The sequence below is a fragment of the Tinamus guttatus genome, unplaced genomic scaffold (genome assembly GCF_059628265.1).
Source record: "Tinamus guttatus ecotype Peru unplaced genomic scaffold, ASM5962826v1 Tinamus_guttatus_pri_ptg000546l, whole genome shotgun sequence".
NCBI lineage: Eukaryota > Metazoa > Chordata > Aves > Tinamiformes > Tinamidae > Tinamus > Tinamus guttatus.
Genome location: NW_028289080.1, coordinates 1,095,912 through 1,120,275, shown reverse-complemented (window position 1 = coordinate 1,120,275; position 24,364 = coordinate 1,095,912). Strand labels below are relative to the sequence as shown.

General features: G+C 67.9%; 4 protein-coding genes across 4 annotated transcripts; 2 read left to right on the top strand and 2 right to left on the bottom strand.

Moving 5' to 3' along the window:
* Positions 1–1,895: 1,895 nt before the first annotated feature.
* Positions 1,896–7,277, top strand: ANKRD13D (ankyrin repeat domain 13D). Its single transcript, XM_088534183.1, is given in 15 exon segments — positions 1,896–2,067; positions 3,054–3,189; positions 3,262–3,386; positions 3,657–3,702; positions 3,791–3,934; positions 4,579–4,768; positions 5,054–5,120; positions 5,197–5,469; positions 5,581–5,711; positions 5,813–5,970; positions 6,139–6,257; positions 6,260–6,295; positions 6,410–6,598; positions 6,693–6,772; positions 7,038–7,277. Coding segments are annotated over 15 exon segments (2,022 nt in total). The 5' UTR covers positions 1,896–1,977; the 3' UTR covers positions 7,276–7,277.
* Positions 7,278–9,056: 1,779 nt separating this feature from the next.
* SSH3 (slingshot protein phosphatase 3) lies at positions 9,057–14,694 on the top strand. The gene is made up of 14 exons (XM_088534232.1): positions 9,057–9,150; positions 9,867–9,904; positions 9,980–10,154; positions 10,342–10,460; positions 10,539–10,610; positions 10,676–10,741; positions 11,413–11,607; positions 11,989–12,082; positions 12,173–12,301; positions 12,401–12,447; positions 13,017–13,163; positions 13,616–13,816; positions 13,977–14,226; positions 14,377–14,694. The coding sequence occupies exons 1-14, from the start codon at positions 9,115–9,117 to the stop codon at positions 14,692–14,694; spliced, it is 1,887 nt and encodes a 628-aa protein (XP_088390358.1). The 5' UTR covers positions 9,057–9,114.
* Positions 14,695–20,106: 5,412 nt separating this feature from the next.
* POLD4 (DNA polymerase delta 4, accessory subunit) lies at positions 20,107–20,914 on the bottom strand. The gene is made up of 4 exons (XM_088534199.1): positions 20,809–20,914; positions 20,531–20,629; positions 20,341–20,452; positions 20,107–20,167 (listed from the first exon to the last, which is right to left on the bottom strand). The coding sequence occupies exons 1-4, from the start codon at positions 20,900–20,902 to the stop codon at positions 20,143–20,145; spliced, it is 330 nt and encodes a 109-aa protein (XP_088390325.1). The 5' UTR covers positions 20,903–20,914; the 3' UTR covers positions 20,107–20,142.
* An 820-nt stretch (positions 20,915–21,734) lies between these two features.
* LOC148592622 (glycine N-acyltransferase-like protein 3) lies at positions 21,735–23,731 on the bottom strand. The gene is made up of 5 exons (XM_088534231.1): positions 23,654–23,731; positions 22,874–22,981; positions 22,667–22,787; positions 22,228–22,348; positions 21,735–22,155 (listed from the first exon to the last, which is right to left on the bottom strand). Exons 1-5 carry the CDS (start codon positions 23,729–23,731, stop codon positions 21,735–21,737), a joined length of 849 nt encoding a protein of 282 aa, XP_088390357.1.
* Positions 23,732–24,364: the final 633 nt, after the last annotated feature.

Sequence of the window (24,364 nt, the reverse complement as noted above, 5' to 3'; positions counted from 1 at the left end):
TCGCCACAACTGCGTGTGCCAAACTGGCCGGGTGGATGCCCAGCTCTGGCCTGACAGCGTCCTGGCCAGCTCGTTTCACCTGGCCTTTGCCCACCTCCTCAGGAGCGGGCATTGCCCTGGCCTGGCTGTGCCCGCCTTGTGGGTGCCGTGTCCTCTGCACGCGTGAGTCTGTGTGTATGTGTGTGTGTGTGTGTGTGTGTGTCCGTGCCCAGGGGACCCCCCTGTAAATATTGTGCCATGGGTCCCCTGCGCCTCCCGCCTCTGCCAGCCCTGCCCACTCTGTGCCCCTGCTGCCACCCCACTGTGTGACCATATCCCAAGTAAGGGAGGCAGCACCAGCATCCCCGAGCCAGCAGCGTGGTGGTGCCCAGCTGCAGGGCAGGCGGTGCACAAGGAGGAGAGAGCAGCGGGGAGCCCCCTGCCAACGGGCCCCTCGTGCCTGCTGCCCGTGTCCCCAGCCCTGTCCCGGGGCCTGGCGCGCGCGGGCAGGATGCCACCTCCCCACGCCACCCCTTCCCCGCTCCCTGGCAGTGTCTGTAAATATTGGTCTCCAGTTGGGCTGCGCCAGGGGGGTGACGGAGGCACCAGGTTGGGGCTGGTGGCTCGTCTGTGAATGTGATTTTAATGAGCGGAGACGTGAGAATGCAGAAAAAAAGAAAAGAAAAAAAAAAGAGTTTTTATAATAAAAACCTGGGAAAAAGTAACCTGCCTCCCTCGTGGTGCCAGGGGGGATTGGGACTCCAGTGCCCTCCCTCTTGGTGGCAGGGGGGATTGGGGCTCCCGACATTCCCGTGCCCACTCCCGCCCCAGTATGTCCTCCCCACGCGCCATGGGGAGGCCCGGGCTGCTCCCACCTGGCTGCGGTCCCTGCTGCCCCCAGGGTGTTTGTCAGGGGCAGGAAGGGAGCGGCAGGGCCGGGTGGTGACAAGGCCCGGTCTGTGCTCCGGGCAGCTGCCTGGAGGATCCTCTGATCTCTAATAAGGGGGTTGTGTGGAGGCCGCTCCCCGCACGGGTGCCAGGCCTGAATTTCTTGCCCTCGTCGTCAGCAGGAAGAAGCAGAACAGCCACCCTGCCTGGAGTGGGGTGAAGGCAGCCCCAGCTCGGGGGGTCCCCCTGAGCCCATTGGATGTGCCACGTGCTGCACAGAGCAGGCCCAGACCCCTGCCAGGGCCGAGGGCAGAGAAGGGGGCTGGCCTGGGAGTGACTGCAGGATCCTGGGGACCGGATACATTAGGGTAGCCCATGGAGGCCTCAGCAAAGAGGAAGGAAATGAGACGGGACAGATCCTGCTGCCCTGGGTACCCACCACGAGGGATTCCCAGGCACTCAGTGTGGGTCAAAGCCAGGGGTCCTGCTGGTGGAGGTCTCTGTGCCAGGAACTCGCCGGGACAGACCCTGGGTGCTGGGGGGATCTCAGTAGCGGGTACTTGATGGAGGCAGAGCCGGGGTCCTGCGAGGCCCTGGCACCAGTGCTGCGTGCGGGCAGGCCCAGGTTGCAGGGGGGGTCCCGGTGCCAGGTGCAGGCAGAGCCGCGTCCCAGGGGCAAACACGGAGTCCTGGGGGGTTCTGGTCCCCAGTGGAGCCGGATCACGGCCCAGGGGCAGAGCCGGGTCTCAGGGGGTTCCCAGTCCTCAGTGGGGGCAGGGCCCAGGCTTGGGGACAGAGCCGGGTCCCGAGGAGGGGGGGGGCGGTCCCAGTGCCGGTGGCGGGTGCGGGCGGAGCCGGATCCTGGGGACAGAGCCGGGGCTCTGGGGAGTCCCGGTCGTCAGTGGGGGCAGAGCTGGGGCCCGGGGTGGGGGGGTCCCGCTGCCGGGACCGCGGGGCCGCCTTCCCGCCGCGCCGACGCCGGTTGCCGGTGGCGGCCCCGCCCCGCGCCGCCGCGCTGCGCCGCTGCCGCCGCCGCCGCCCCCGCGCGCAGCCATTGCGGGCAGGCCCGGCGCTGCGGCCCGCTCCGCCGCCCGGGGACATGCGGGCGGGATGGCCCGCTCCGCCGACACCTTCCCGCTGCACCGCCTCGTCTGGCACAACAGGCACCAGGCGCTGGACAGCGCCCTGCGCTCCGGCCGGGTGGGCACCGGGACGCGGGAGAGACGGGGGAACCGGGAACCGGGGGAGAAGAGGGAGATGGGAACCGGGGGAGACGGGGGAACCGGGAGTCGGGGAACCCGGGCGCTGGAGGAGACCGAGGAGATGGGAATCATGGGAGATGGAGGAGCAAGGAACCGGGAGCCTGGGGAGACAGAGGAGCAGGGAACCGGAGATGACGGGGGAACCAGGAGCTGGGAACACCGGGGAGTGCGGGGGGGAGCCCTGGGCAAAGGGGAAGCGGGGACACTGTGCACGGTGGGGGAGCAGAGCTGGCACTGGGGGCGTGGGATTATTTGGGGACTGTGAGCACTGGGAAGGGGAGGAAGGGGGAGCCTGAGGGCCCTGTGATAGGGAACTGGGGGACTAGGGAGCCAGGAACACTGAGGGAGCTGGGGGAGACAGAGCACAGGGATCGGAGACTGGGGTACTTGGTAATTGGGAGTACTGAGCGGGTCTTGAGGCACTGAGGTAAGGGCACTGGGCATACAGGGAGACTGGGAGCACTGGGATACTGGGGGACTGGGATGCTGGGAACAGCGGGAGCACTCAGAGGTGCTGGGACACCGAGATGGGGACAGGGAGCACTTGGCAGCTGGGAGAACAGGGCATTGGAGTACTGGGAGGGACTGAGGGTACTGGGACAGGGGAACTGGGAGGACTGGTAGTAGTGGGGGACTGAGCATCTGGGGGCAGTAGGAGCACTGGAGGTGCTGGGGGAACTGGGACGGTGTGACTTGGGGCCAGGAGGACTTGGGGGCCTGAGCAATGGGGGTCAGGGGACAGGGGCCGCCAGAAGAGCCAGGAACCCCTGGAAGCCTGGGTGATGGAAGGACTGGGACCCACCGGAGCCCTGTGGGGCTGGCAACCAGCACAGGAGGAGCCAGCACTGGGGCAAGAGCAGCGGGTGGGGGGGACCGGAGGTGCCCAGGGGCTGGCAGTGGCAGTGACACTGCTGGCGGCCACAGCATGATGTGGAGCTGACGGACCCCCGCGGCCGGACCCCGCTGGAGCTCGCCGTGTCCCTGGGCCACCTGGAGTCGGTGCGGGTGCTGCTGCGGCACAACGCCAATGTGGGCCGAGAAAATGCCAACGGCTGGACAGGTACGTGAGCGTCCATAGCGGGTGCTGGGGCTGGCGGCTGGGACGGGCGCTGACAGCGCCCGCTGCCCGCAGTGCTGCAGGAGGCGGTGAGCACGGGCGACCCCGAGATGGTGCAGCTGGTGCTCCAGTACCGTGACTACCAGCGGGCGACGCGGCGCCTTGCCGGCATCCCCGAGCTGCTCAGCAAGCTGCGGCGGGTAGGGCCATGCCCCTGGCGGGGGGTGGGCATCTCCCAGCACTGTGGTCCGCATGTGCAGGGGCAGCCCTGAGGACCATGAGCCCTCCCCAAGGGTCCCTGTAGGACCCCCGATCAGCCTCCCCTGCCAGCCTCCAATCTCCCTTCTGCACCCTATCTCCCCGTGGTGGTGACAGCCCTTCATGCCTTCCATCTCCCCCGAGACTCCCACAGGGACCACCCTGCCATGGAGGTCCCTGCAGGTCCCTCCATGACCCCATTTCTCCTCCAGGCCTCCGACTTCTACGTGGAGATGAAGTGGGAGTTCACGAGCTGGGGTGAGTGGGGGCCGGTGGGGCGGCCGCGCACCCGCCAGACTCCGCGGTGCACCCCGGGCGCCTGCTGAGCGGGTGCTGGCGCCCGCAGTGCCCCTGGTCTCCAAGGTGTGTCCCAGCGACGTGTACCGCGTGTGGAAGCGAGGCGAGAGCCTGCGTGTCGACACCACGCTGCTGGGTTTCGAGCACATGACGTGGCAGCGGGGCCGGCGCAGCTACATCTTCAAAGGAGAAGGTCAGCCCCAGCGCTCAGGGAGTTCCCCCAGGCGCCCGGATGCCCTTAGGCACCCCAGAGCTCCCTTGAGGAGTCCGGATGTCTCCTTGGCACCCCAATTGCCCTCTTCAGGAAGCCAGGGAACCACCTGGGGCTCCACGAAAGTATCAAGGAGTTCACGTCCTTCAGGAGGACCTCAGACCTGCCCCCATAACCACAGATGGGTTGGAAGGGGCTTCTAGAGATTGTCTAGTCCAACCTTCAAGCTCCAGCAGGATCACCTGGAGCTCATTGCCCAGCACCCTGTACAAACAGGGTTTGAGTATCTCCAAGGATGGAGACTGCATTAAGGACCTGATACATCTCATAAGTACTCAAGATGCTCCATAAGGACCTAGGATTTCCCTTATGGACCCCCCCCACAAGGCACTTCATTTACCCTAAGGGAAGTCAGAGATGCAGCAACACAGGATGCTCCAGGGTTGGGGGTATCTGGGTGCCTTGAGGTGCCCCAAGGTGCTGACCCATGCCTATGACCTGCAAGGGAGAAGGAGACGGCGGGATCAGGGTAACTGGCGGTACCCAGTGCAGAGGGGCACACAGACAAAGGGGTGCCCCAGGGTGCCAGGCTACGTGGTGGCCCTGACCTCCATCCTTGTGTGCAGATGAGGGGGCAGTGGTGATGGAGGTGGACCACGACAAACAGGTGGTTTACACGGAGACGCTGGCCCTGGCCTTGCACGAGCCCGACCTCCTGCTGGCAGCCATGCAGCCCTCGGAGGAGCACGTGGCCGGGCGCCTCACGTCACCCATCGTCTCCACGCACCTCGACACCAAGAACATTGCCTTCGAGCGGTGAGCACGCCCGGGAAGGGCCCCATGTGCAGAGGGAGGGAGCAGGACATGGCAGAGGTGGCACCCAGCTGAGGGTGCCTGTGCAAGGGGACATGTGTGGCTGCCCCTCATGCAAGCAAGGGCTTGTGCAAGGCAGGAGCCATCCAGGCAGAGGGCATCCTGCGCGAGGAGGAAGCGGTAACGGGGTGGGAAGGAAGCGATTTGTGCAAGAGGATGCCAGAGGCCGGGTGACGCATGGGGCAGGGACACGTGCGTGGGGCCTCACGGCTGTCCTCTTCTCCCCAGGAACAAGTCAGGCATCTGGGGCTGGCGCTCAGAGAAGATGGAGATGATCAGTGGCTACGAGGCCAAGGTGAGGCCTCACCTCTGGCTGGTAGGGTGGGGAATGGCCCAGGCGTCCGGGCCACGCGGACATTCCTGTCCGGCAGGTTTACAGCGCCAGCAATGTGGAGCTGGTCACCAAGACGAGGACAGAACATCTCTCCGATCAGGACAAGTCACGCAACAAAGGTGACAGCCCTGGTGGCCAAGCGGGAAGGGGTCCCGCTGCCCTCACCAACATCCTGGCGGGATGCGTCAGGCGCAGGGCACAGCAGCAGGTGCCTGCTCCAGCATCTCCTGGTCTCTTGTCCCCAGCTGGCTCCAAGACCCCCTTCCACTCCTTCCTGGGCATTGCGCAGCAGCACGGCACCCACAATGGGGTGAGCGACCTGGCACCAGGGCCGTGCGCATCAGCACGGTGCCATGGGGCAGGAGGGAGGTGGGTCCCCGTGCAGTGCCCCGGGGACACCCATGGGCAATGTGCCCTGCAGGCGCCCGTGCTGCAGGCTGCCAGCCCCACGAACCCCACAGCCATCACCCCGGAGGAGTACTTCGACCCCCACTTCGACCTGGAGGCCCGCAACATCGGGCGCCCAATCGAGATGTCCAGCAAGGTGCAGAGGTGAGTGCTGCTCCCCATGCTGTTGCGTGGGCAGCGGGGACATCCCAGCAGCGGCGGGACGGTGCCGGGGCTCCCTGTGCCCATGCCGGTGCCGCGGGCAGGTTCAAGGCGACACTGTGGCTGTGCGAGCAGCACCCGCTGTCCCTGGCGGAGCAGGTGACGCCCATCATCGACCTCATGGCCATCTCCAATGCCCACTTCGCCAAGCTGCGCGACTTCATCACCCTTAAGTTGCCACCCGGCTTCCCCGTCAAGATCGGTGAGGGCAGTGCTCACGGGGCAGGGCTGGAGGCAGCTGCAGGAGGGGGAGGAGCCATTGGGAAGGGGGAGGAGCCAATCCCCGGCAGTGGGTGGGGCAGGGCCTCCAGGGAAAGGGGGTGGGGCCTGCGGGAAGGGGTGGGGCCCACTGACCCGCTGTGTCCTGCAGAGATCCCTCTCTTCCACGTGCTCAACGCCCGCATCACCTTCAGCAACCTGTGCGGCTGTGACCAGCCGCTGGGCTCGGTGCGGGTGTGCGCCCCCCGCGAGGCTCCCGACCGAGGCTCCCGACGGGCCCCCCGGCAGCCCGGCCCCCAGCGCCAGAGGTGAGAGTGGCGCCTGCAGATGAGGCAGGTAGCTGGGGGCAGGACTATGTGCGCGGGTGCCCGCAGGCTTGGCGTGCGGCATGCCCAGCGCCCCGGGTGGGGGCCCTGCGCCAGTCATGGCAGCTCGGTGCTGCCGCAGGCTGGCCCTTCCCGTGCGAGGTGGAGCCGGGCGTGTTTGAGGTGCCGCAGGGCTACACGGTGCTGGGCGCGGGGCGCAGCGAGCCCCTGCGAGACGAGGATGATGACCTGCTCCAGTTCGCCATCCAGCAGAGCCTCCTGGACGCGGGAACTGAGACCGACCAGGTGAGACCCGGCCCAGCCCCCGTCCTGGCCCCGCCCCCGTCCTGGCCCCGCCCCCGTTCTGGCCCCGCCCCTCACCGCCATGACCCGCCCACAGGTCACCATTTGGGAAGCGCTGACCAACACACGCCCTGGTGTCAACCCACCCCCCTATGACGAGGACCTGCAGCTGGAGCGGTGAGGCCCTGCCCCCGCGGGGGGGGGCTTGTTGATGCCCCGCCTATCCAGGGTGGGGCCACGGGGGAGTGGTGTAAGGGGAGGGGCCTCTGGGGCATTTCTGTGGGACAGGGGTGGAGCTTCTGGGGCAGGAGGTGTGGCTAAAGGGGAGGGGTTTTCTGGTCCTGGGGGCGGGGCTAGCACGGAAGGGTGGGGCATAGGGCGTGGCCTCCGCAGAAGGGGCGTGGCCAGAGCAAACAAAGGCGGGGCTTGCTCTGCCCCGCAGGGCCCTCCAGGAGAGCATGCTGCTGCAAGGCGGGCCCAGCGCCGCCGGCCCCGGGGCCACCGGCGCCCCCCAGGCAGGGGGCAGCCCCCCGGTGCCCAGCGGCTACGGCAGCTTCGCCGAGCAGCTGCGCCTGGCCATGGCGCTGTCGGAGCGGGAACAGGAGGAGCGGGAGCGGCGCCGGCGCGAGGAGGATGAGGAGCTCCAGCGCATCCTCCGCCTCTCGCTCACGGACAAGTAGTGCCGGCGTGCACACGGGGACACCCGCGCCAGGCACGGACACCGCCACGGGGCACAGCCTCGCATGAGGACGGACACCCATGCAGGGCTTAGCCTTGCACAAGGACAGAGAGTCCCACAGGGCACAGCCTCGCACGGCGGGGACCCTTCCACCAGGCACGGCCTCGCACGGGGATGCCTCCGTCTGGACATGGACCCTCACGAGGACACCCTGACTTGGGCACAGCCCTGCATGGCCACCACCATGCACCTGGTCCCAGGGACCCCCCTGAAGAGGGTGCAGCCCCCATGTGGCAGGGGAGTGGGGGTGACCCAGAGATCCTCCTCCCCGTGGCACCCCCTGGTCCAGGGATCCCCTTGTGCCTCAGCCCAGGGTCCCCTATCCCAGGTGCCTCCTGTCCCTGTGGCGTATATTACCCCCGTGTGGGGCAGGAGAAACCCCAGCAGCTCTTGCCTCCCCCCATTTAAAGGCACCCATATGAACGTGGACATTTAGGAACCCCCAGGCCACGTCTCCAGGTGGCAGCGGCAGGGTGGGGGGAGCCCTATGTGTGTGTATGTATACATATATATTCACATATATGTACATATATATATATACATATATATATATGTATATGAAGGGGAGCATCTGCTGCCCGGGCACAGGATGGGTGGGGAGATGGCATCAGGAGGCAGAGCCTGGGAAAAGGGGTGGAGCCTGTAGAAGGAGGAGGAGCCTATATTGAGGGGCGGAGTCAGCAAGCAGAGGGGAGGCCCTGGTGGTGTCTCCCGGGATTTTCGTTTCCTCCAGCTGCCCCAGTGTGGCTCCTCGTCCGCATTCTCCCCTCTTCGCAGCTTTATTTATTTTATTTATATCTCTTGGGGTGGCCCCGGCCCAGGGAGGGGGTGTTTGGCCAGGTGAGCCCCACCGCAGCGCTGTGGGGCTGGGTCAGGCCTCCATGGGGCAGGGGGCCTGGTGCACGCCATGGAGCAGAGGAGCAGAAGAGGGCAGCGGGCAGCGCCGGATGGAGCCCCCCACCGGAGGGAAAGCAAAGAAAGAGCAAAGCCAAGCGGTGCCTCCGCGTCTCTCTGCCCCACGCGCTCCAGGGGGATCCCTCTGCCCGCCGGAGCCCTGAGCGGGGGAGTCACACCTTAGGGGGTCAGGATGCCCTGCCACTGGGATCAGGGCAGTGCCAGGCCCTGGAGAGTGGGGATCCCAGGCTGGGGGGGAGCTGGATGCTGGCGGGGAGGGGGGAGGTCTTTCGGGTGGTCTTGCATGCTCAGAGGGGCACCCAGAGGCCTGGGAATGGCAGGGCAGATGCCAGGCATTGCAGAGGGCAGGAGAGGGAGGAAACAGGGGATAGCAGGCACATGGCAAGGCTTCCAAGGGGGCCCCGGGAATACCAGGCACAGGACGGGGTAGTCCGCGGAGTCCCAGGGCACTGTGGATTGGGGGAGGTCCCAAGCACTGGGGATGACTGACAGGGAGGAGGGCAGTCTAGGGGGGACACTGGGAGCCCTGGAGACCTGCATCCTAGGGCACTGGGAGCCTGGGGACATTGGAGACCCGGGTAGCTGGGTCCCAGGACACTTGAAGCACTGGGGTCAGGGTGCCTGGGGCACAGGGAGCCCCGGGGAGCACCAGGAGTCCTAGGCACGGCACGGCACAATCCAAGGAAGTCCCTGGAACTGGGGATCCCTGGCACGGCAGCAGAGCGCTCCGAGCGCCGCCGGGCCAGGCCGGCCGCGGGGCGGGGTGCGGGCGCCGGGGCGGAGCCGGGCCAGGCCGGGCCGGGCCGAGCCGGGCGGGGCGGCGGCGCTTCCTGGTGCGGCCCGGCCCGGCCCGGCGCGGCGGTGCATGGCGCTGGTCACCGTGCGGCGGGCGGCAGGCGCGGTGAGTGCGGGCCGCGCCGCGAGCGGGGCTGCCCGCGCCGGGACACGGCGCCCGCGTGCGTGCGGGCAGCACGGGGGGTGCGGGGTGTCCCGGGGGCGCCTGCTTGGCAGCGAGGGCTGTCCCGGGTGCTCCCGGTGCAGGGAGTTCGGGGGTTGCTGCTGTCCCCATTGCTCCCAGCACGCACGGTCTGGGCGGTCCCGTTTGCCCCCAGTTCGAGGGCACGGGACCTCCCAGTCACCCCCGGTGCACTCCAGGGTCCCCATTTGTTCCCGGCAGAACCCTGTGCTCCCAGCATCGTCATGGGGCAGCTGCACTTCACAGCTCCTGGTGGCCTTAGGGGCTGTCCCCATAGCCGGGCACGAGCTCTCACAGCCGTTTCTAGCACCCCCCTGCCTCGTCCCCCGCCATGTGCCTTATCAGGGCACACAGCCCAGGGCACTTCCCCCAGGCAGCGTGTAGAGGCTGGGACTGACCTCCGCCTTGGGCTGCAGCCACAGGAACCTGCCCCCCCGGAGGACACACTGCTGGGGGGGTGTTTGCCCACGGCAGGGTGAGTTTGTCAGGGCTCTGTCCCAGCTCTGCCCGTCCCAGTGCCTGCTGCACCAATCAGGATGTTTCCAGGATGGAGGGGTGCTGAGATGTTCCCAGGATGGAGTTTCCTGGGCAAATCCCCTCCCTGGAGTAATGCTCACCCTCTCCCCGACACACTCTCGCAGGAGGAAGATGTGCCCAGGCGGGGCAAGCTGCAGCGGCGGTGAGAGCGGGCGCCAAAACCCGGGGGGACGGGGCTGGGGCCGCTGGGACGAGCTTCCCGCCGTGTCCCACGCAGGCAGAGCTTTGTCATGGTCAAGGGGGCCGCACTGCTCCTGCCTGCTGAGGAGCCGCTGGAGGCCGAGGCCGACGCGGGCCTGGCAGCGCCGGCCCCCTGCCCGGCGCGGGGGCAGCAGGAGCAGCACCTGGAACTCATGATGCAGCTGCTGCGGCCGCAGGACGCCATCCGGCTGGTAGGCAGAGCCCAGCCTGTGGCGCAGCCAATGGATGAGAGGGCGTGGGAGGGAGGGGCGAGGCCCAGACAGCTGTCTGGCCAATGGGGGAGAGGGCGTGGGAGGGAGGGGCGGAGCCTGCAGCAGGGCCCCGCCCTAGCCGCGTGGGGCACTGTGAGCGCGGGAGCCGCTGAGCCCCCGTGCCCAGGCGGTGCGGCTGGAGTCGTGCCGACCCCGGCGGCTGCGGTACCTGCTGGTGGTGTGGCCCGAGGAAGTGGGCGCCGCGGGCGAGACAGCACTGCTGGGCATGGACTTCCCACACGAAGGGTGAGCGGGGCCGGGGGGCACTGGCACACCGGGACAGGGGGCAGCGAGGCCCTGTTAAACCTCTGCGCCTGCCCGCAGTGCCACCAGCTGCACCCTGGGCATGGTGCTGCCCATCTGGAGTGACACCCAGGTCTTTCTCGATGGTGACGGGTAAGAGCTGGGGCTGGCAAGGGGGGTGGCATGGGGGACACGACCCTGAGCCCCATGTCTCATAGGGGCTTCAGTGTGACATCAGGGGGACAGACCCGCATCTTCAAGCCCATCTCCGTCCAGACCATGTGGTGAGCGAGTCTGGCCCTGCAGCTGGTGGGCATGGGGCACCCGGGCACTGCCAGAGGCACCGGGTACATCGGCACTGCCACAGGCATGTGGGCATTCGGGCACAGCTTTGGACTTGGGCACTTGGGCTGTGGGAGTAGTGCTGGCATTTGGGCTCTGTCACGGGCACCTGGTCATGAGCAAGGGGTGCAAAAGCCAGAGATAGGGGAGGTGGCAACAGGGGGGCACTACCCTGGTTAGAGGCCAGAGTCATAGCTGGCAAGAGGTGGCATAGGTGCAGCTGAAGAGTGGCAAGGGTGCTGTGTGCCCACAGGGGCAGATATCTGGACCGATGAGCACCAACATTAGTGGGTGCCCATGGTCCTGTTTGCCCATGGTGATGGGTGCCTTTGGTTGTGGGTGCCTGTGGTCCTGGTTGCCTGGGGTAGTTGGATGTCCATGAGAGAGCGGGTGTCTATGGTGGTGAGTGCCCATGGTCTTGGGCGCCCATGGTGGTGGGTGCCCACGGTGCTGGCTGCCCGTGGTTGTGGTTGCCCCTGGTCCTGGTTGCCCATGGTGGTGGATGCCTATGGTCTTTGTTGCCCCTGGTGGTGGGTTCCCAAGCTGTTGGGTGCCCGTGGCGTTGGTTGCCCGTGGTGGCGGGTGCCCATGCGGCCGGGTGCCTGTCGTGCAGGGCAGTGCTGCAGGAGCTGCATCGGGCCTGCAGCGAGGCGGCGCGCGGCGGGCACATCCCCGGGGGCCCGGCGCTGGCCTGGGCCCAGCACTACGCAGCGAACGTGACCTCGGAGCAGAGCTGCATCAACGAGTGGCTAGCCATGGCCGACCTGGAGTCTGTGCGGCCCAGCTCCCCACTACTGCCCGCCCCCGGGTATGTCCCGCCCCCGGGCCACGCCCTCCCACCCACCAGCCAATCAGCAGTGCCGGTGCCAAGAGCTCTGTGGCTGGAGAGCCTTGTGTGGGGGAGGGTAGAGCAAAGGGGCGGGGCTCATGGAAAAGAGGCGGGGCTGAAAGTGGGAAGGGGCTTGTTATGAGGGCGGGGCCTGGTGATGGGTGTGGCATAGGGAGGGGGTGGGGCCTGCACTTAAAGGGAAGGTGGGCGTGGTAAAGTGATTGGGCAGAGCCTCCAGTCCTAGGGTGGGGCCAGGTGAATGGGTGTGACTGGGGGCGGTCCTTGGGCAGGGGGCGGGGCTAGGGGCAGTCCTTGGTCGGGGGCGGGGCTAGGGGCTGCCTGACAGGCAGGGGGCTGCAGGCCGGCAGCGCCGGAGCTGACGGAGCAGGCGGTGAGGGTCCTGCTCCGGGACGTCATGGCCACGGCGGACCTGGAGAGTGTCACCTCCAAGGAGGTGGGTGCCCCAAGACAAGGCCCCCCACCCCAGGACCCCGTGCAGGCAGCCCTGGGCCCCACGGGCCTCACACGGCGGGCGGCTGCCCAGGTGCGGACGGAACTGGAGCGCCGCACAGGGCACAGCCTGGCCCAGCACAAGGACTTCATTGACAACGAGATGCTGCTGGTGTTGGCACAGATGGACCGGCCCTCCCGCATCTTCCCGCACCTCTACCTGGTGGGCACGGCGGGCCGCAGGGCACGGCAGGGGGTGGCACATGGCAGGGAGCAAAGGCATTGCCTATGCCCATCCTGTCACCCCCTTCTGCCTGCACAGGGCTCTGAATGGAACGCAGCCAACTTGGAGGAGCTGCAGCAGAACCGGTGAGCAGGAGCCATGCCCAGGCTGGTGGGCCATGGGGCACTCAGCTGGGAGGGTGTCATGGCATTTGGTTGTGTTGGCATGGGGTGGCATGGGTTGGCCAGCTGGGAGAGAATGGGAACGTCATGGGTGCCAGCTGGGTGTGGATGGAGGTTCATGGGTCCCCACCTGGGAGGGCATGAGAACAGGGCATGAGTGGGTGTCTGGCTGGGTGGGCTTGGGGACATCATGCTGCAGCTGGCATGGTGGGCATGGGGCTGTCACGGGACATCCAGTGGGACTGGCTTGGGTCTGTCATGGGGCACCTAGCTAGGTAGGCCTGGGGCCATCATGTAGCATGGACACATTTGGCTTGGGGCACAGCTAGGGAAGTGCATAATGGAGCAACCAGCCGGGGGTGGGCATGAGGGCTTGCAGGGCACCCTTGGGAGGCATCCTGTGGCACCTGCAGTGAAGGCATGGGACATCATGGGGCACAGCATCCAGTAGAGCGCCCCGATTCTCCACTCTGATCCACGTGGGCACTACTATGATCCTCCTGCCCTGGTGCCCATGTCCCCTGTATCTTCAGGGTCACCCACATCCTCAATGTGGCACGGGAGATCGACAACTTCTTCCCAGCACTGTTCACCTACATGAACGTGCGGGTGTACGACGAGGACACGGCCCAGCTCCTGCCACACTGGAATGACACCTTCCTCTTCCTCTCCGATGTCCGGTCAGTGGGGCCAGATGCGGTCGGGGATGCAGAAGGCGGTAGGGGGTGACACAAAGGGACATAGCCTGGCACAGGGGGACGGAACTTTTGTAGGAAGGGGGCACCAGTGGGTATACGGGGTAGACCAGGGGGGTGGTAGGGCGCTAGGGGACTGGGTGCAAGGAGCATGAGGGCACTGGGGACACGACTGTAAGGGAATCTGGGGGGCAGGGTATTTGGCTGGGGACACAGGTGCCAGGGCACTGGGAACCATGGGGGCTGAGGTCCCTGGGGATACTGGGAGCCTTGGGCACCTGAGTCCAAGGGCACTGGGAACACTGGGGCTGGGGGCCCTGGGGACACTGGGAGCCCTAGGGACCTGGGAGCCCTGGGGACCTGAGTCCAAGGGCACTGGGAATACTGGGGCTGGGGGCCCTGGGGACATGGGGAGCCCTGACCAATGGCCACCGCAGGGCCCGGCATGGCCGGGTGCTGGTGCACTGCCGGATGGGGCTGAGCCGCTCGGCAGCCACGGTGCTGGCCTACGCCATGAAGGAGTTCGGGTGGCCCCTGGAGCGGGCACTGCGGCACGTGCGGCGCTGCCGCCCTGGCGTCGTGCCCAACCCCGGCTTCATGCGCCAGCTCGACTTCTACCAGGGCATCCTGCAGGCCAGGTAGGACTGGGGGCACCGTGAGGCTGGGGGCACCATGGGAGGGACATGGGTGGCGGGGGGGGGATGTCCCTTTGGGCACGGGCAGTGGGTGGACACGTTCCCTTGGGCACGGGCAGCTGGGGGGTCGCTCCGTGGCTGAGCATCCCGGCCCATGGCGCAGCCGGCACAGCAGCCTGTGGGAGCCGAAAGCGGCAGAGCGGGTGGTGGAGGTGGACGACGTCTGCGATGCCACGCCAGGAGATGAGGGCGGCTGGTCGCCGTCCCCGCAGCTGCCGGGGCCCGAGGAGGGCGGTGGGCGGCTGGCGGGGCCGGGGGCCCCTCGGCGCCCGCGCATCTCCCTCTGCGCCGTCATGCGGAGCATCAGCCAGATGGAGCCCCCCGAGGTGCCGGAGGAACCGCTCGACACAGAGGTGAGCACCAGGCACGACCCGCGGGCGCTCCTGGGACCAGGGGTGGCAGGGCCCAGTGTGAGGGCACAGCCGGGATGGAGGCTCTGATGGGTGTGCGGGGAGGCGCCCGGGGCCACGTGGGGCGCTGTCCGGCGGGCTCTCCCCCTGCAGGTGTTCGAGGCGGCGCCGGGCAGCGCCGTGGAGCAGGCGGGGGATCCCGGGCGCCGGTGCGAGCAGCCCCCGGGGGCCCGGCCCTCGTCGCGGCCCCGGCGCGTCGTGCGCCAGGCCAGCCTGGACGGAGGCCCCGCCCCCGGCACCACCCCCGGACCTGCCCCGCCCCCCGCCTCTGGTCCCGCCCCTTGCCCGGACTCCCTCTCTGACCCCACCCTTTGCCCCTCCTCTGACCCCGCCTCCTCTCCTGCTCTGCCCCCTCCCTCTGACCACGCCCCTTCCCCTGGCCCCGCCCCCAGACCACCCCCCTCCCTCTGACCCCGGGGCCCTGGCCTCACAGGGGAACCCTGGGGGCGGAGCCTGGGCATCCAGGGGGCGGAGCCTGGGTGCCCAAGCCCCTCCCCCAGACACACACTGCGTGCACTTTGGGGGCCGAGGTGGCGCTGCCTCATCCCCCCCCACACACTGCCCCGCCGTGTCCCCCACATCGGGGCACGGCTGCCCCGTCACTGCGTGCCAGCAGCCAGCGCCACTGCTCACCAGCCGGAGAATAAAGAGTGGAAACAGTCACCACCGGTGCCAGGATGCTCCCTCCGCCTGGGCTGCCCAGGGCGGGGACTGGTGTAGCCCAGGGGGGTGGCTCTGTGGGGTACCCGCCAGTCTGTGGTCCTGCGGGGAGCACTGTGCCACAGCTGAGCGTGCTGTCAGTAGGGGCCAGAGTGAACCCGTCGAGTGCGGGAGGCGCCCTCCCCAGCCAGGCCGGGGCGCCCCAACGCACTACACTCCCCAGCAGGCAGCGCGCGGCAGCCCCGGCAGCCGCCCACCGCGCTGCCGCGCGCGGGGCCGCATGGGAATTGTAGTCCGGCGGCGGGCGGCTCGGGCGCCATATTGAGCGTGAGAGGGCGAAAACTACAATTCCCGGCGTGCTTTGCCTGGGGGGGGGGCGGGAGTTGAGCCTGCCCCGTCCGGGCTGCGGCTCGGCGGGAGGAGAGGACGAAGATGCAGGCGAATATCGGGGTGGGCGACGGGGACGGGCCGGAGCGCTCCGAAACACGCTGGCCCGGCCGAGCCGTCCTCCCCGCTTGGCTCGTGGCTGTGTCACGCGCAGCCCGTACGCAGGGCAGCGTCGTGCGCGTCCAACTGGGTTTGTACACTGTATCACATCCCGCTGATGACGCGCTGCTAGCGCCCGCCAGGCTGCATCCTGCCCTGGTCATGTGCCAGTCAAGCAATGGGACACACAACGGTCACACTCAGTAGCTGCATAAAGAGCCTAAGTTCCCCTTTCCGCGGGCTCCTCACCATGCACCGACGCTCAGCAGCGCTTCAGACCTCCCTGTGGTTCTCTCCCTCTCCCCGGGAACCTGCAGGGGAGCCCCCGTGCCCAAGCGGAGCTGATAAACACCTTGACCCAAGCACTGCGTCATCTTGATCCGAGCACTGCCCCGTCCACGCGCTCAGCATGGGCAGGTACCCCGAGCTGGCTCCGCCGGAAAGAGCCAGCTGCAACGAGGACGGGGCACCCTGGGGTTCCCCCGAGCCCCCCGCGCTGGCAGTCTGCTTCGTGCCCACCGCTGCGGAAGGGGCGGCTGGTGCCACGAGAGGCAGGTGAGGCAGCCACAGTCTCTCAACACTCCCGTCCCCAGGGGGAGACACAGGAAAGGGGCACGATGGGGGTGATGGGACCGAGAGGGGCCACAGCACTGCGGTGGCCTCCGCAAAGGCTGATTCCTGCCCGGGAGCACCTTCAGAGATCGTGCAGATCTTGGTTCTTCTTGGGGCTTTTCTTCCCTCTGCCATGACTTGGGGTGTTCTCAGTCACTTCCTCCGTGCCTTTGGGTGCTTCTCATGTGCGTTTTACTAGCACCTTCTTCTAGCCCTCTGCCAGAAACATACCTCATCCTCCTCCCAAAAACCCTGTTCCTGCCCTCTAGCACATCATGTCCCAGTAGTTTTTGCGACTGCCAGGCTGTCCAGGAGGGATTCATGTGAGCCCAGCTGTACAGAGGCAGCTGAGGAGCCGCACTTGCACGACAGAGTTTGGCTGTGCCCAGGTGCGACGGCAGCGCAGCTCCCAGCAGGATGCAGGAACAGCGGGGCTGCTCCCGTGCATGGCATGGCCTCCGCGGCGCGGCTGGCCGGGATGCGGTGCCGGGGAGCCTCCGTGGTGTCCCCCTGGGTGCCCTCCTCCTGCTGGCATGCGCCTTGGGGCATCGGGCAGGGTGCTGCCCCTCGTGCGGCCTTGCGGGCATGCTGCTCATCTCCTGACGTGCCCCTTCGGTGTCTCTGCACCACGCGGCACTCAGCACCGCCGTCCTGTTCCCAGCGGGCAAAGTTTGTCACCCACGTGGGAGGCATTCAAGGGCCTGAAACTGCTACAGCGGGACAAGATGCAGCTGAGCAAAGTGGCAGGGAGTGCTTGGTATTTGCAGGGCGAGCAGGGCCACGGCGCCGCTGCGGCCCTGCCACGGGCCAGCTCCCTGTCCCCTCCCTTTCCTTCCTTCCTTCCTTCCTTCCTTCCTCGCAGTCGGCCTCGGTACGCCCGGAGTCCAGGGCTTCGCCTTTTGGTTGCACCAAGACAGATTCAAGAGACTGTAATCCTTACTGGTTAAACAACAAGCTGCTAAGACACTAATCAACAAGTAATCAATAACCTAGCTAATTAACAAGCATAGTGCATAATTTACAATAATATCATTTTGGACAAGGGAATGGGATTTTTTTTGTTTGTTTGTTTTGTTTTTTTTCCACTGCCTCCTAGAAATCATGGGCAGGCTGGAGACCCTGGGGTCTCCCTAAGACAGAGGGTCCCTTTTCTCTCTGACTCTGCAGCAGGGCAGGGGGCAGCGGTGCCACAAAGCTGCCAGGATGGTGCGGCCGGGACATGGGAGAGGGCAGCAGCAAAATCAGCTCCGCTTCCTTCTCCCCACAAACATGGAGAAGAGGAAAAAACCCTGCATGCAATTTTGTGACACCACTGGATGCTGGTGATGGAGAAAGGCACTGCAAGGCAGAGGTGACTTCTGGGGCCCCTGCTCATCCTAGAGCCTCGAATTTGGGCCTGGACAACAGCTCTCATGGTGGGCGACACTCCAGGAGCCACTGGGAGGGACGGGGCACTGCAGCAGTGCTGGTGGGTGGCAGTGCCCCCCAGACACCTGGGGGTGTTGCATGTCCTGGTGGTGCGGGCAAGGGGGGAAGTCCTGGAAGCACCATGTCCCAGCTGTCATCGAAGGGTACCACAAGTGCAGGACGTACTCACGCACACAGGTAAGGACATGCAGGGCACCAATACCCCTGCCTGGGGCTTGGCAGTGCCACCTGGGTATCCCTGCAGCTGGCACCCCCCTCTTATAGCACAGGACACCAAGCCAATGGGGTGTGTGGTCACCTTCAGCCTGTCCCTGTTGGGTGCCACCTCTGCTCCCCCAAGCTGCCTTGGGGCATGGGCAGATTGGGTCAGCCAGCTGGGAAAGGGGGGCCCACTCCGTGCCAGCCATGGGGGCACCGAAGTGGCGCTCACACCGTGTCACGGCTCCTCTCGGATTTTCTCCACATTCAGAAGATGAAAGACGAGCTGGCCACGTCACCCTGCCAGCTGCCAGCACCATGCCGGCCCGCACAGGTGCCGCTGCCCACTCCATGACCCAGAGCAGGGCACTCCCCTTGTGCAGCTGGGCTGGCCCCACTGCATCACCAGGAGAGCCGGCAGTGTCAGCTCTCAACTCTGGGCTCAGCAGCCCCCCTCACGCTTTCTGTGCACGGCAGGGGGTGTCCAATGCCCAGCAGGGTCTGGTGTCCAGCAGTGAGGCCCCATGGAGGTCGACCCCCTGGAAATGCTCATTCCTGACCGGACCTCCAGGTTGTGACTGACACCGTCTTCTACAGCCGCAGGCCCCATAGCGGGGACCCAGCGCGCGCAGCGTGGGTGAGTGTTGCAGTGCTCGGCCCGTACCCCAGTGGCGCCTCACTTGCTGCCACCGCGCAGCCCACCAGGACAACGTGGATGTGAGCCAACCGCGCCTGAACTCTGGCCAAGGATTTCATGGGCACTGCCGGACCCTCAGCAGCCCGTGTGCCCTCATCTCCTGCAGGGCAGCCCATCTCCTGTCCCCTCCCTGCCTCCCTGGCTGGGGGGCAAAGCTCCACTTGCTCTCCCAAGCTTCGGCACCACCCGGAACCCACGTGTGCCCCAGAGCCGCCTGCTGGGCCGGGGCGCCGGGCACCGCCGCTGCGGAACCGGGGCTGCGGAAACCGCTTGGGCTGCGGCTGCCCGGGGGCTGCTGCGCAGCGCTTGGACCGGGCGCCTCGTCCCCGACTGCCCTGCGCTGCGGCCGCCCTCAGCCCCCGGCGGCCGGTTCGCCTGCCTGCGCAGGCCCCGCCCCCCTCTCCAAGAGGGCGTGGCCATGGGTTATTCAGGCCCCGCCTCCTCTGAGGAGGGGGCGGGTCTTGGCAGGCTCCGCCCCCATTGGGCCCTGCTGCTCCCTGCTCCCTCTGCAGCCGCCAGCCCTGCCCCCTGCTCGGGCCATCCCCTGTCCCCTTCTCTGCGCCAGTCCTGTCCTCAGGCCAGTGCCCGTCCTTGTTCACCTCCCTGTGCCTGCCCCACGCGTGTACCAGTGCCCATCCCTGTGCCTGTGCCCATCCCAGTGCCATTGCCTCCATCCCCGTGCCCATCCCCACATCCATACCCATCCATATGCCTCTCCTCACACCCATCCCTGGGCCATTGCCTCCTTCTCCAAGCCCATGCCCATCCCTGCATAGTGACCATTGTCCATCCCTGTCTCCGTGTGGGCTCTGCACAGCCCCCACCCAGGGCATTTCAGGGACCCTGGCAGTGGCGGCAGTGCTGCAAGCCGACCTGGCCACCCATCTCTACGCCAGCTACGTCCCTTGACACAGGACTTGGGCAGGAAGCCGCTGTTGGATTGCTCCAGGAAGGCCGTGAGCGTGCGCAGCTGCACGGACATTTGCCGGTCTGTGCTCAGCTGGCTGGGATGGCCCTGCACCCTGCCCGTGCTGCACCCCGACAGGGTCCAGCCCTCGGTTGTGGCACCACACGGAGGGACTCCGGTGTCCTGGGGTCCTCCCTGGGGGGTCCCCTTTGCCCACAGCTGTGAGGGAGGTGGGCATGGGGGCACGGCAGCTACTCACTTCCTTCTCTCCCCCAGCCACCTCCGGCTCCCTGCTGCAGCTCAGCAAGGTCACGTCTCGAGCAAGCTCTGCGGGCCAAGTCCCACCTGCCCCATGGTGACACTTGAGCTGTCCCACTGTCCTAAGGCAGTCGAGCTGGGACCTGCAGCAGCCATGGGGTCCCTCTTGGGCAGGGACCCCCAAAGGAGGTGGCAGGGGGATCCCCACATCCAGGCTGAGCGATGATCCCTGGCTGCCCCGGAGCAATGTGAGCGCCAGGGCTCCCCACCTGCCCCTTCACAAGCAGCCATGCGGGACACAAGGAAGGAGGCAACGGGCAGGGTGGCATTAAACCTTCTGTCTGGACAACGTGCCTGGCTCTCTCCATGGGGCTGGGAGGGGAGTGTGTGCACCCCACGGTGCCCCACAGCACAGCATTGCCCCTTGCCACCCTGGCCTTGGGGCTCCACCTTGAGCCCGTCTGCACAATCCCACAGACAGCACGTGCAGCCACTTCCTTCACACCAGCTTTTAATGTGCCCAGTGCCCACCGTGGGCACAGCTGCAGGGAAGCCTGGCATGGGGGACAGTGGGACGGCCTCAGTGCTGCCTTGGGGGGTTGGTCACAGGCGCTCACAGCGGGTACTCGTGCCACAGGCTGCAGGGCACAGGCAGAGGGAGATCAGCGCGGGTTGTGGGCCTGGCCTGTGCTCCCCAAGAGCAGGAGGTGGCCATGGCCAACAGGGTTCCCACGGGACCTTTCCCAGTGCCGCCCAGCTACGCTGTGGTCCGGCCCCCCGGGGGTCATCCCCCCCGATTAGCGGCGCCCACCTGTACGTGACGGCGGGGTCGTCTGGGTGCTGCAGGAGGGCGTCGCGCCCGGACGCCGGGGGGCTCAGCCCCAGCGCCTGCGCCCGCTCCCACCGCTGCAGCCGCGTGATGCCTGCAGGCAGAGTGGGTGAGCGGGCGGGCGCTGCCCCGGGGCGTGCGATGCGGGGCCGGGCGCCGCCGGGGCTCTCACCCGTGCACGGTCCGTACTCCCAGGCGAGGTCGAAGCGCCGCAGCATGTCCAGAACCGCGGGGCCAGGCCCGGGGCCGCCGCCCGCCGCCGCCGCCGCCGCTGCAGGGAACGCGCACGGATCGGGCCCCGGGGGCGGAGCCCGGCCTCCAAGCCACGCCCCCGGGCGTTCTCCCCGCCCCGATGCCCCGTGGCTCCGCCCCCGCCCAGAGGCCCCGCCCCTCGCGTGCATCCCCGCCCAGAGGCCCCGCCCCCAGACCCCGCTCCAGCCCCTCACTCACGGCAGCGGCGGCCGCGGCGCCCCTTGTCCTCGTGCCGCCGCGGCGGCCGGCGCAGCACCGGGAAGGAGTCGGTGATGAGGCGCTTCCGCCCCATGGCCCCTGCGGGCGGAGCGCAGCGGCGGCTGCGGCGGGGCCCGGCGCGCGCACGCGCGGGGCCCGCCCCGGCCGCGCCGCCCCCCGGGAGCTGCCCCGCGCCCCCCGCGCTCGCACCGGAGCGCCGCGTCCCGGTGCCCCCCGCGCCCCCCGCGCCCTTTACCGCCTCCCGCTGTCAACACCGGCGGCCGAGCGCGCGGCCCCGCCCCTTCCCGCCTTCCCCCCCCGCGGGGACCCAGGCGTCCGAGCCGGGCTCCTCCCCCTGCCCTGCGGGAGCGGCCGAACCGGGAACCGAGGCGAGCGGGCGGCCCCGGCGCTGCCACCCCCCACCATGCACCGTAACCGGGGCCTCGAGTCGCCGCCGCCTGCTCAGAGCCCCTCTCTAGCCGTGTCCCCCCCTCCGAAACGCGGGCAGCAGGGGCTGAGCTGCCGTGTCCCCCTCCCCGAGCCCAGGCGACAGCACGGGGCAGGTGGCAGCAGCACAGATGTGCCCAGCGCTTTCCTGCTGTCCCCGGGGAAGGGACAGGAATAGCGCAGGGCCGCAGCACGTGTCCGGCCACGCGGCCCCCCTGGGATGCCGCTGTGCCCCACAGGCGGTGATGCCACCGAGCTGCTGCCGGGGCTGTAACGGCCATCGTGAAGCCAAGCGCAAAACCACCGCAGCAAGAGGACACGGGGGGAAGCACTCAGCGGCAGGGAGCACAGCCCTGCATGGGCCGTCAGAGGCACCACAACGCGCGGGTTTGTTCCCCCGGGTGCAAAAGAGCAGGCACGCGGAGCAGGAGCACGACTGCGTTTCATTGCCACCGGGGCCGCGCGCCAAGCCGCCGGGCTCAGGGCGCGTGGCAGCGTAGGCCCGGGTTGTGCAGCACGAAGTGGCAGAGGCCCGGCAGGCGCCGGTAGCCCAGCCGCTCCTGCAGCCGCTGCATGGGCCCGTTGGCCAGGGCCGTGTGGCCGAAGGACGGGAAGCCGCGGGCCTGTGCGCGGCGGGCGGCCAGCATGATGACTGCCTGCATGTGGCCGCGGCGGCGGTGCGTGGGCAGCGTGTAGCCATGTGTGCTGGTGCCAAAGGGGTCCATCAGGGACCAGCAGAAGGGCTGCGCGGCGGCATCGAGCAGGCACACGCTGGGGAAGCGCTCCAGCAGCCGTGCCAGGTAGTGGCGGCTCCGTGCGTTGCCCCCATAGGCCCAGGTGGTGTTGAGCAGGTCAGTGTGCGCCGGGCTCAGCGACCCCACGTGGACGCCGGGCTGCAGCCTGCGGGCGACGGGGCTGCCGTGAGCCGGGCTGGCGGCTGCAGCTGTGGGGCGGCTGTGGGGCAGCACTCACTGGGGCTCGGGCAGTGCGCCGGGGTCGGGGTGCAGGTACGTGTAGAACGGCAGCAGCTCCAGCTCAACGCCCTTGGCCCCCGCCACGGCCTGCGATGCCGACACCACCCCGTCCTGCAGCCCTGGGGGCGGGGAACGGTGCCGCGATCTACCCCCCGCCAAAGCCACCCGTGTCCCCAGTGTCCCGCTCCCGGTGCCCCCGCACCTTGTTCCCAGTCCCTCCCATACAGCATTTTCAGCCTCCCCACTGCTCTCAGTGCTGTTCTCTGCCCCCAGTGCCCCACTCAGTGCTCCCTGATTCCCAGCCCCGGTGCTCCCAAGCAACCCGATTCCTGCCCCCGATGCCCCCCCCCAACGCCTCCCCCCAGGAACATCCAGTTTCAGTCCCTCCTAGTGCCCCCAGCTCCTCGCAGTGGTGCCACCCGGTGCCCCGGCACCACCGAAGATGTGGAAGGCGCTGTCCCAGCGCACGGCGCCCGGGCTCTCAAGCAGGGCCCTGTAGGCATCCAGGTCATGGTAGAAAGCCGCGTGCATGTTCATGTAGCAGTCATCCGCCGGCACCTGTGGGGCAACAGTGTGTGTGGGGGGGGGTGGGGTGGGGTGGGATTGTGCCCCCAGCCCCACTCCCCACACCCCATGGCGGCCACCTTGCCACGGTACCGCGCCAGCACCGCACGGAAGTCCGGCCATGCGTCCACCACGACCTCGAAGTCCCCCGGGTTGCCTCGGTTTATGTTCATCACGGCCCCGTGCACCTGCGGGCCAAGGGGGTAGCGCTATGGGGCAGGCGTGGGGCACCCTGCCCTCACTAAAGATGACCGCCCTCGCCCTGGCCTGGCTCAGGGCGAAGGTGGAGGGGGTGGAGTCACGAGCCAGGGTGCCCATGAGGGGGTGGGGCTTGGGGAGCACCGCCCCCAAGCCCTGCTGGTGGGGTGGGGTGGCAAAGGCTACTCGGATTGGCCCGATGGCTGCCTGCGCTGGGATTGGCTGGGCTGTCCTGGCCTGCGAGGTGATTGGCTGACTCAGACCTAAGCCAGGCTGGGATTGGCTGGCTCCAGAAGGCCCTGTCTGGGCTGGACTTGGGACCCACAGCGAGTGGGGTGTCCACGACACTGTGGGTCGGGGGGGGGCCACACCAGGGTCCCTGTCACCACTGAGGCAGGGAGGGTGAAACCGGTGTTCACACCCCTGGCAGGGTGAGGGGCAGTGGGTGACACTGGGGTCCCTGTCACCAGTGGGGCAGGGGGGGTGACACTGGGGTCCTCAACACCAGCAGAGCAGGAGTTGACACCGTTGCCCTCATCACCAGCAGGAAGTGGGACAGGAGGGGACACCAGGGTCCCCATCAGCAGAGGACGGGGTCAGGGTGTCCCTGTCACCAGTGGGGAGGGGCAGGGGGTAGGGGGTGACCGCGGGGTCCCCATCACCGGCAGGGCAAGGGGCAGGCTCCTCCGCAGGGCGCCCTCGAGGCGCTGCAGCTGGGCCGGGCAGCTCAGGATCAACATGGCCCTGCCGAGAGAGCGCGGGTGAGCGTGGGACGGGGCCGGGCCCTGCGGCGCCCGCGGGGTGCGCCCCAGCCCCACCGAGGCGCTGCTGGAACAGCGGGTACCTGGGAGCTGCTGTGGTGCCGCTGGCGGGTCCCTGTGGCCGCGCGGCAGGCGGTGACACTGATGAGTCCCTGTGGCTGCAGAGCAGGCGGTGACGCTGATGGGTCCTTGCGGTTGTAGGGCAGGCGGTGACACCGACGGGTCTCTGTGGCCGTGGGGCAGACAGTGACGCCAGCGGGTTCCTGTGGCCAAGGGGCAGACGCTGGAGCTGACGGGTCCCTGTGGTTGTGGGGCAGGCGGTGACGCTGACGAGTCCTTGTGGCCGTGGGGCAGGCAGTGACGCTGGGGGGACCCTGTGGCCAAGGGGCAGGCGGTGACGCCAGCGCGGCCCTGGGCTGCTGCCAGGTGTCACGGCTGAGCGAGTGCCCCCTGCCCACTGGGTGGCTCCGCGGGGGCAGCAAGCGGGGCCCGTCCTGCCAGGGCCTCCGAGAGCTGCAGGCAGCTGAGAGGGTGGCGCTGCCTGCGCTGTGGAGCCCCGTGTCCCCTGCTGCGCCGCAGCCGTGCGGCACCGCTGTGGAGACTGCCCCACAG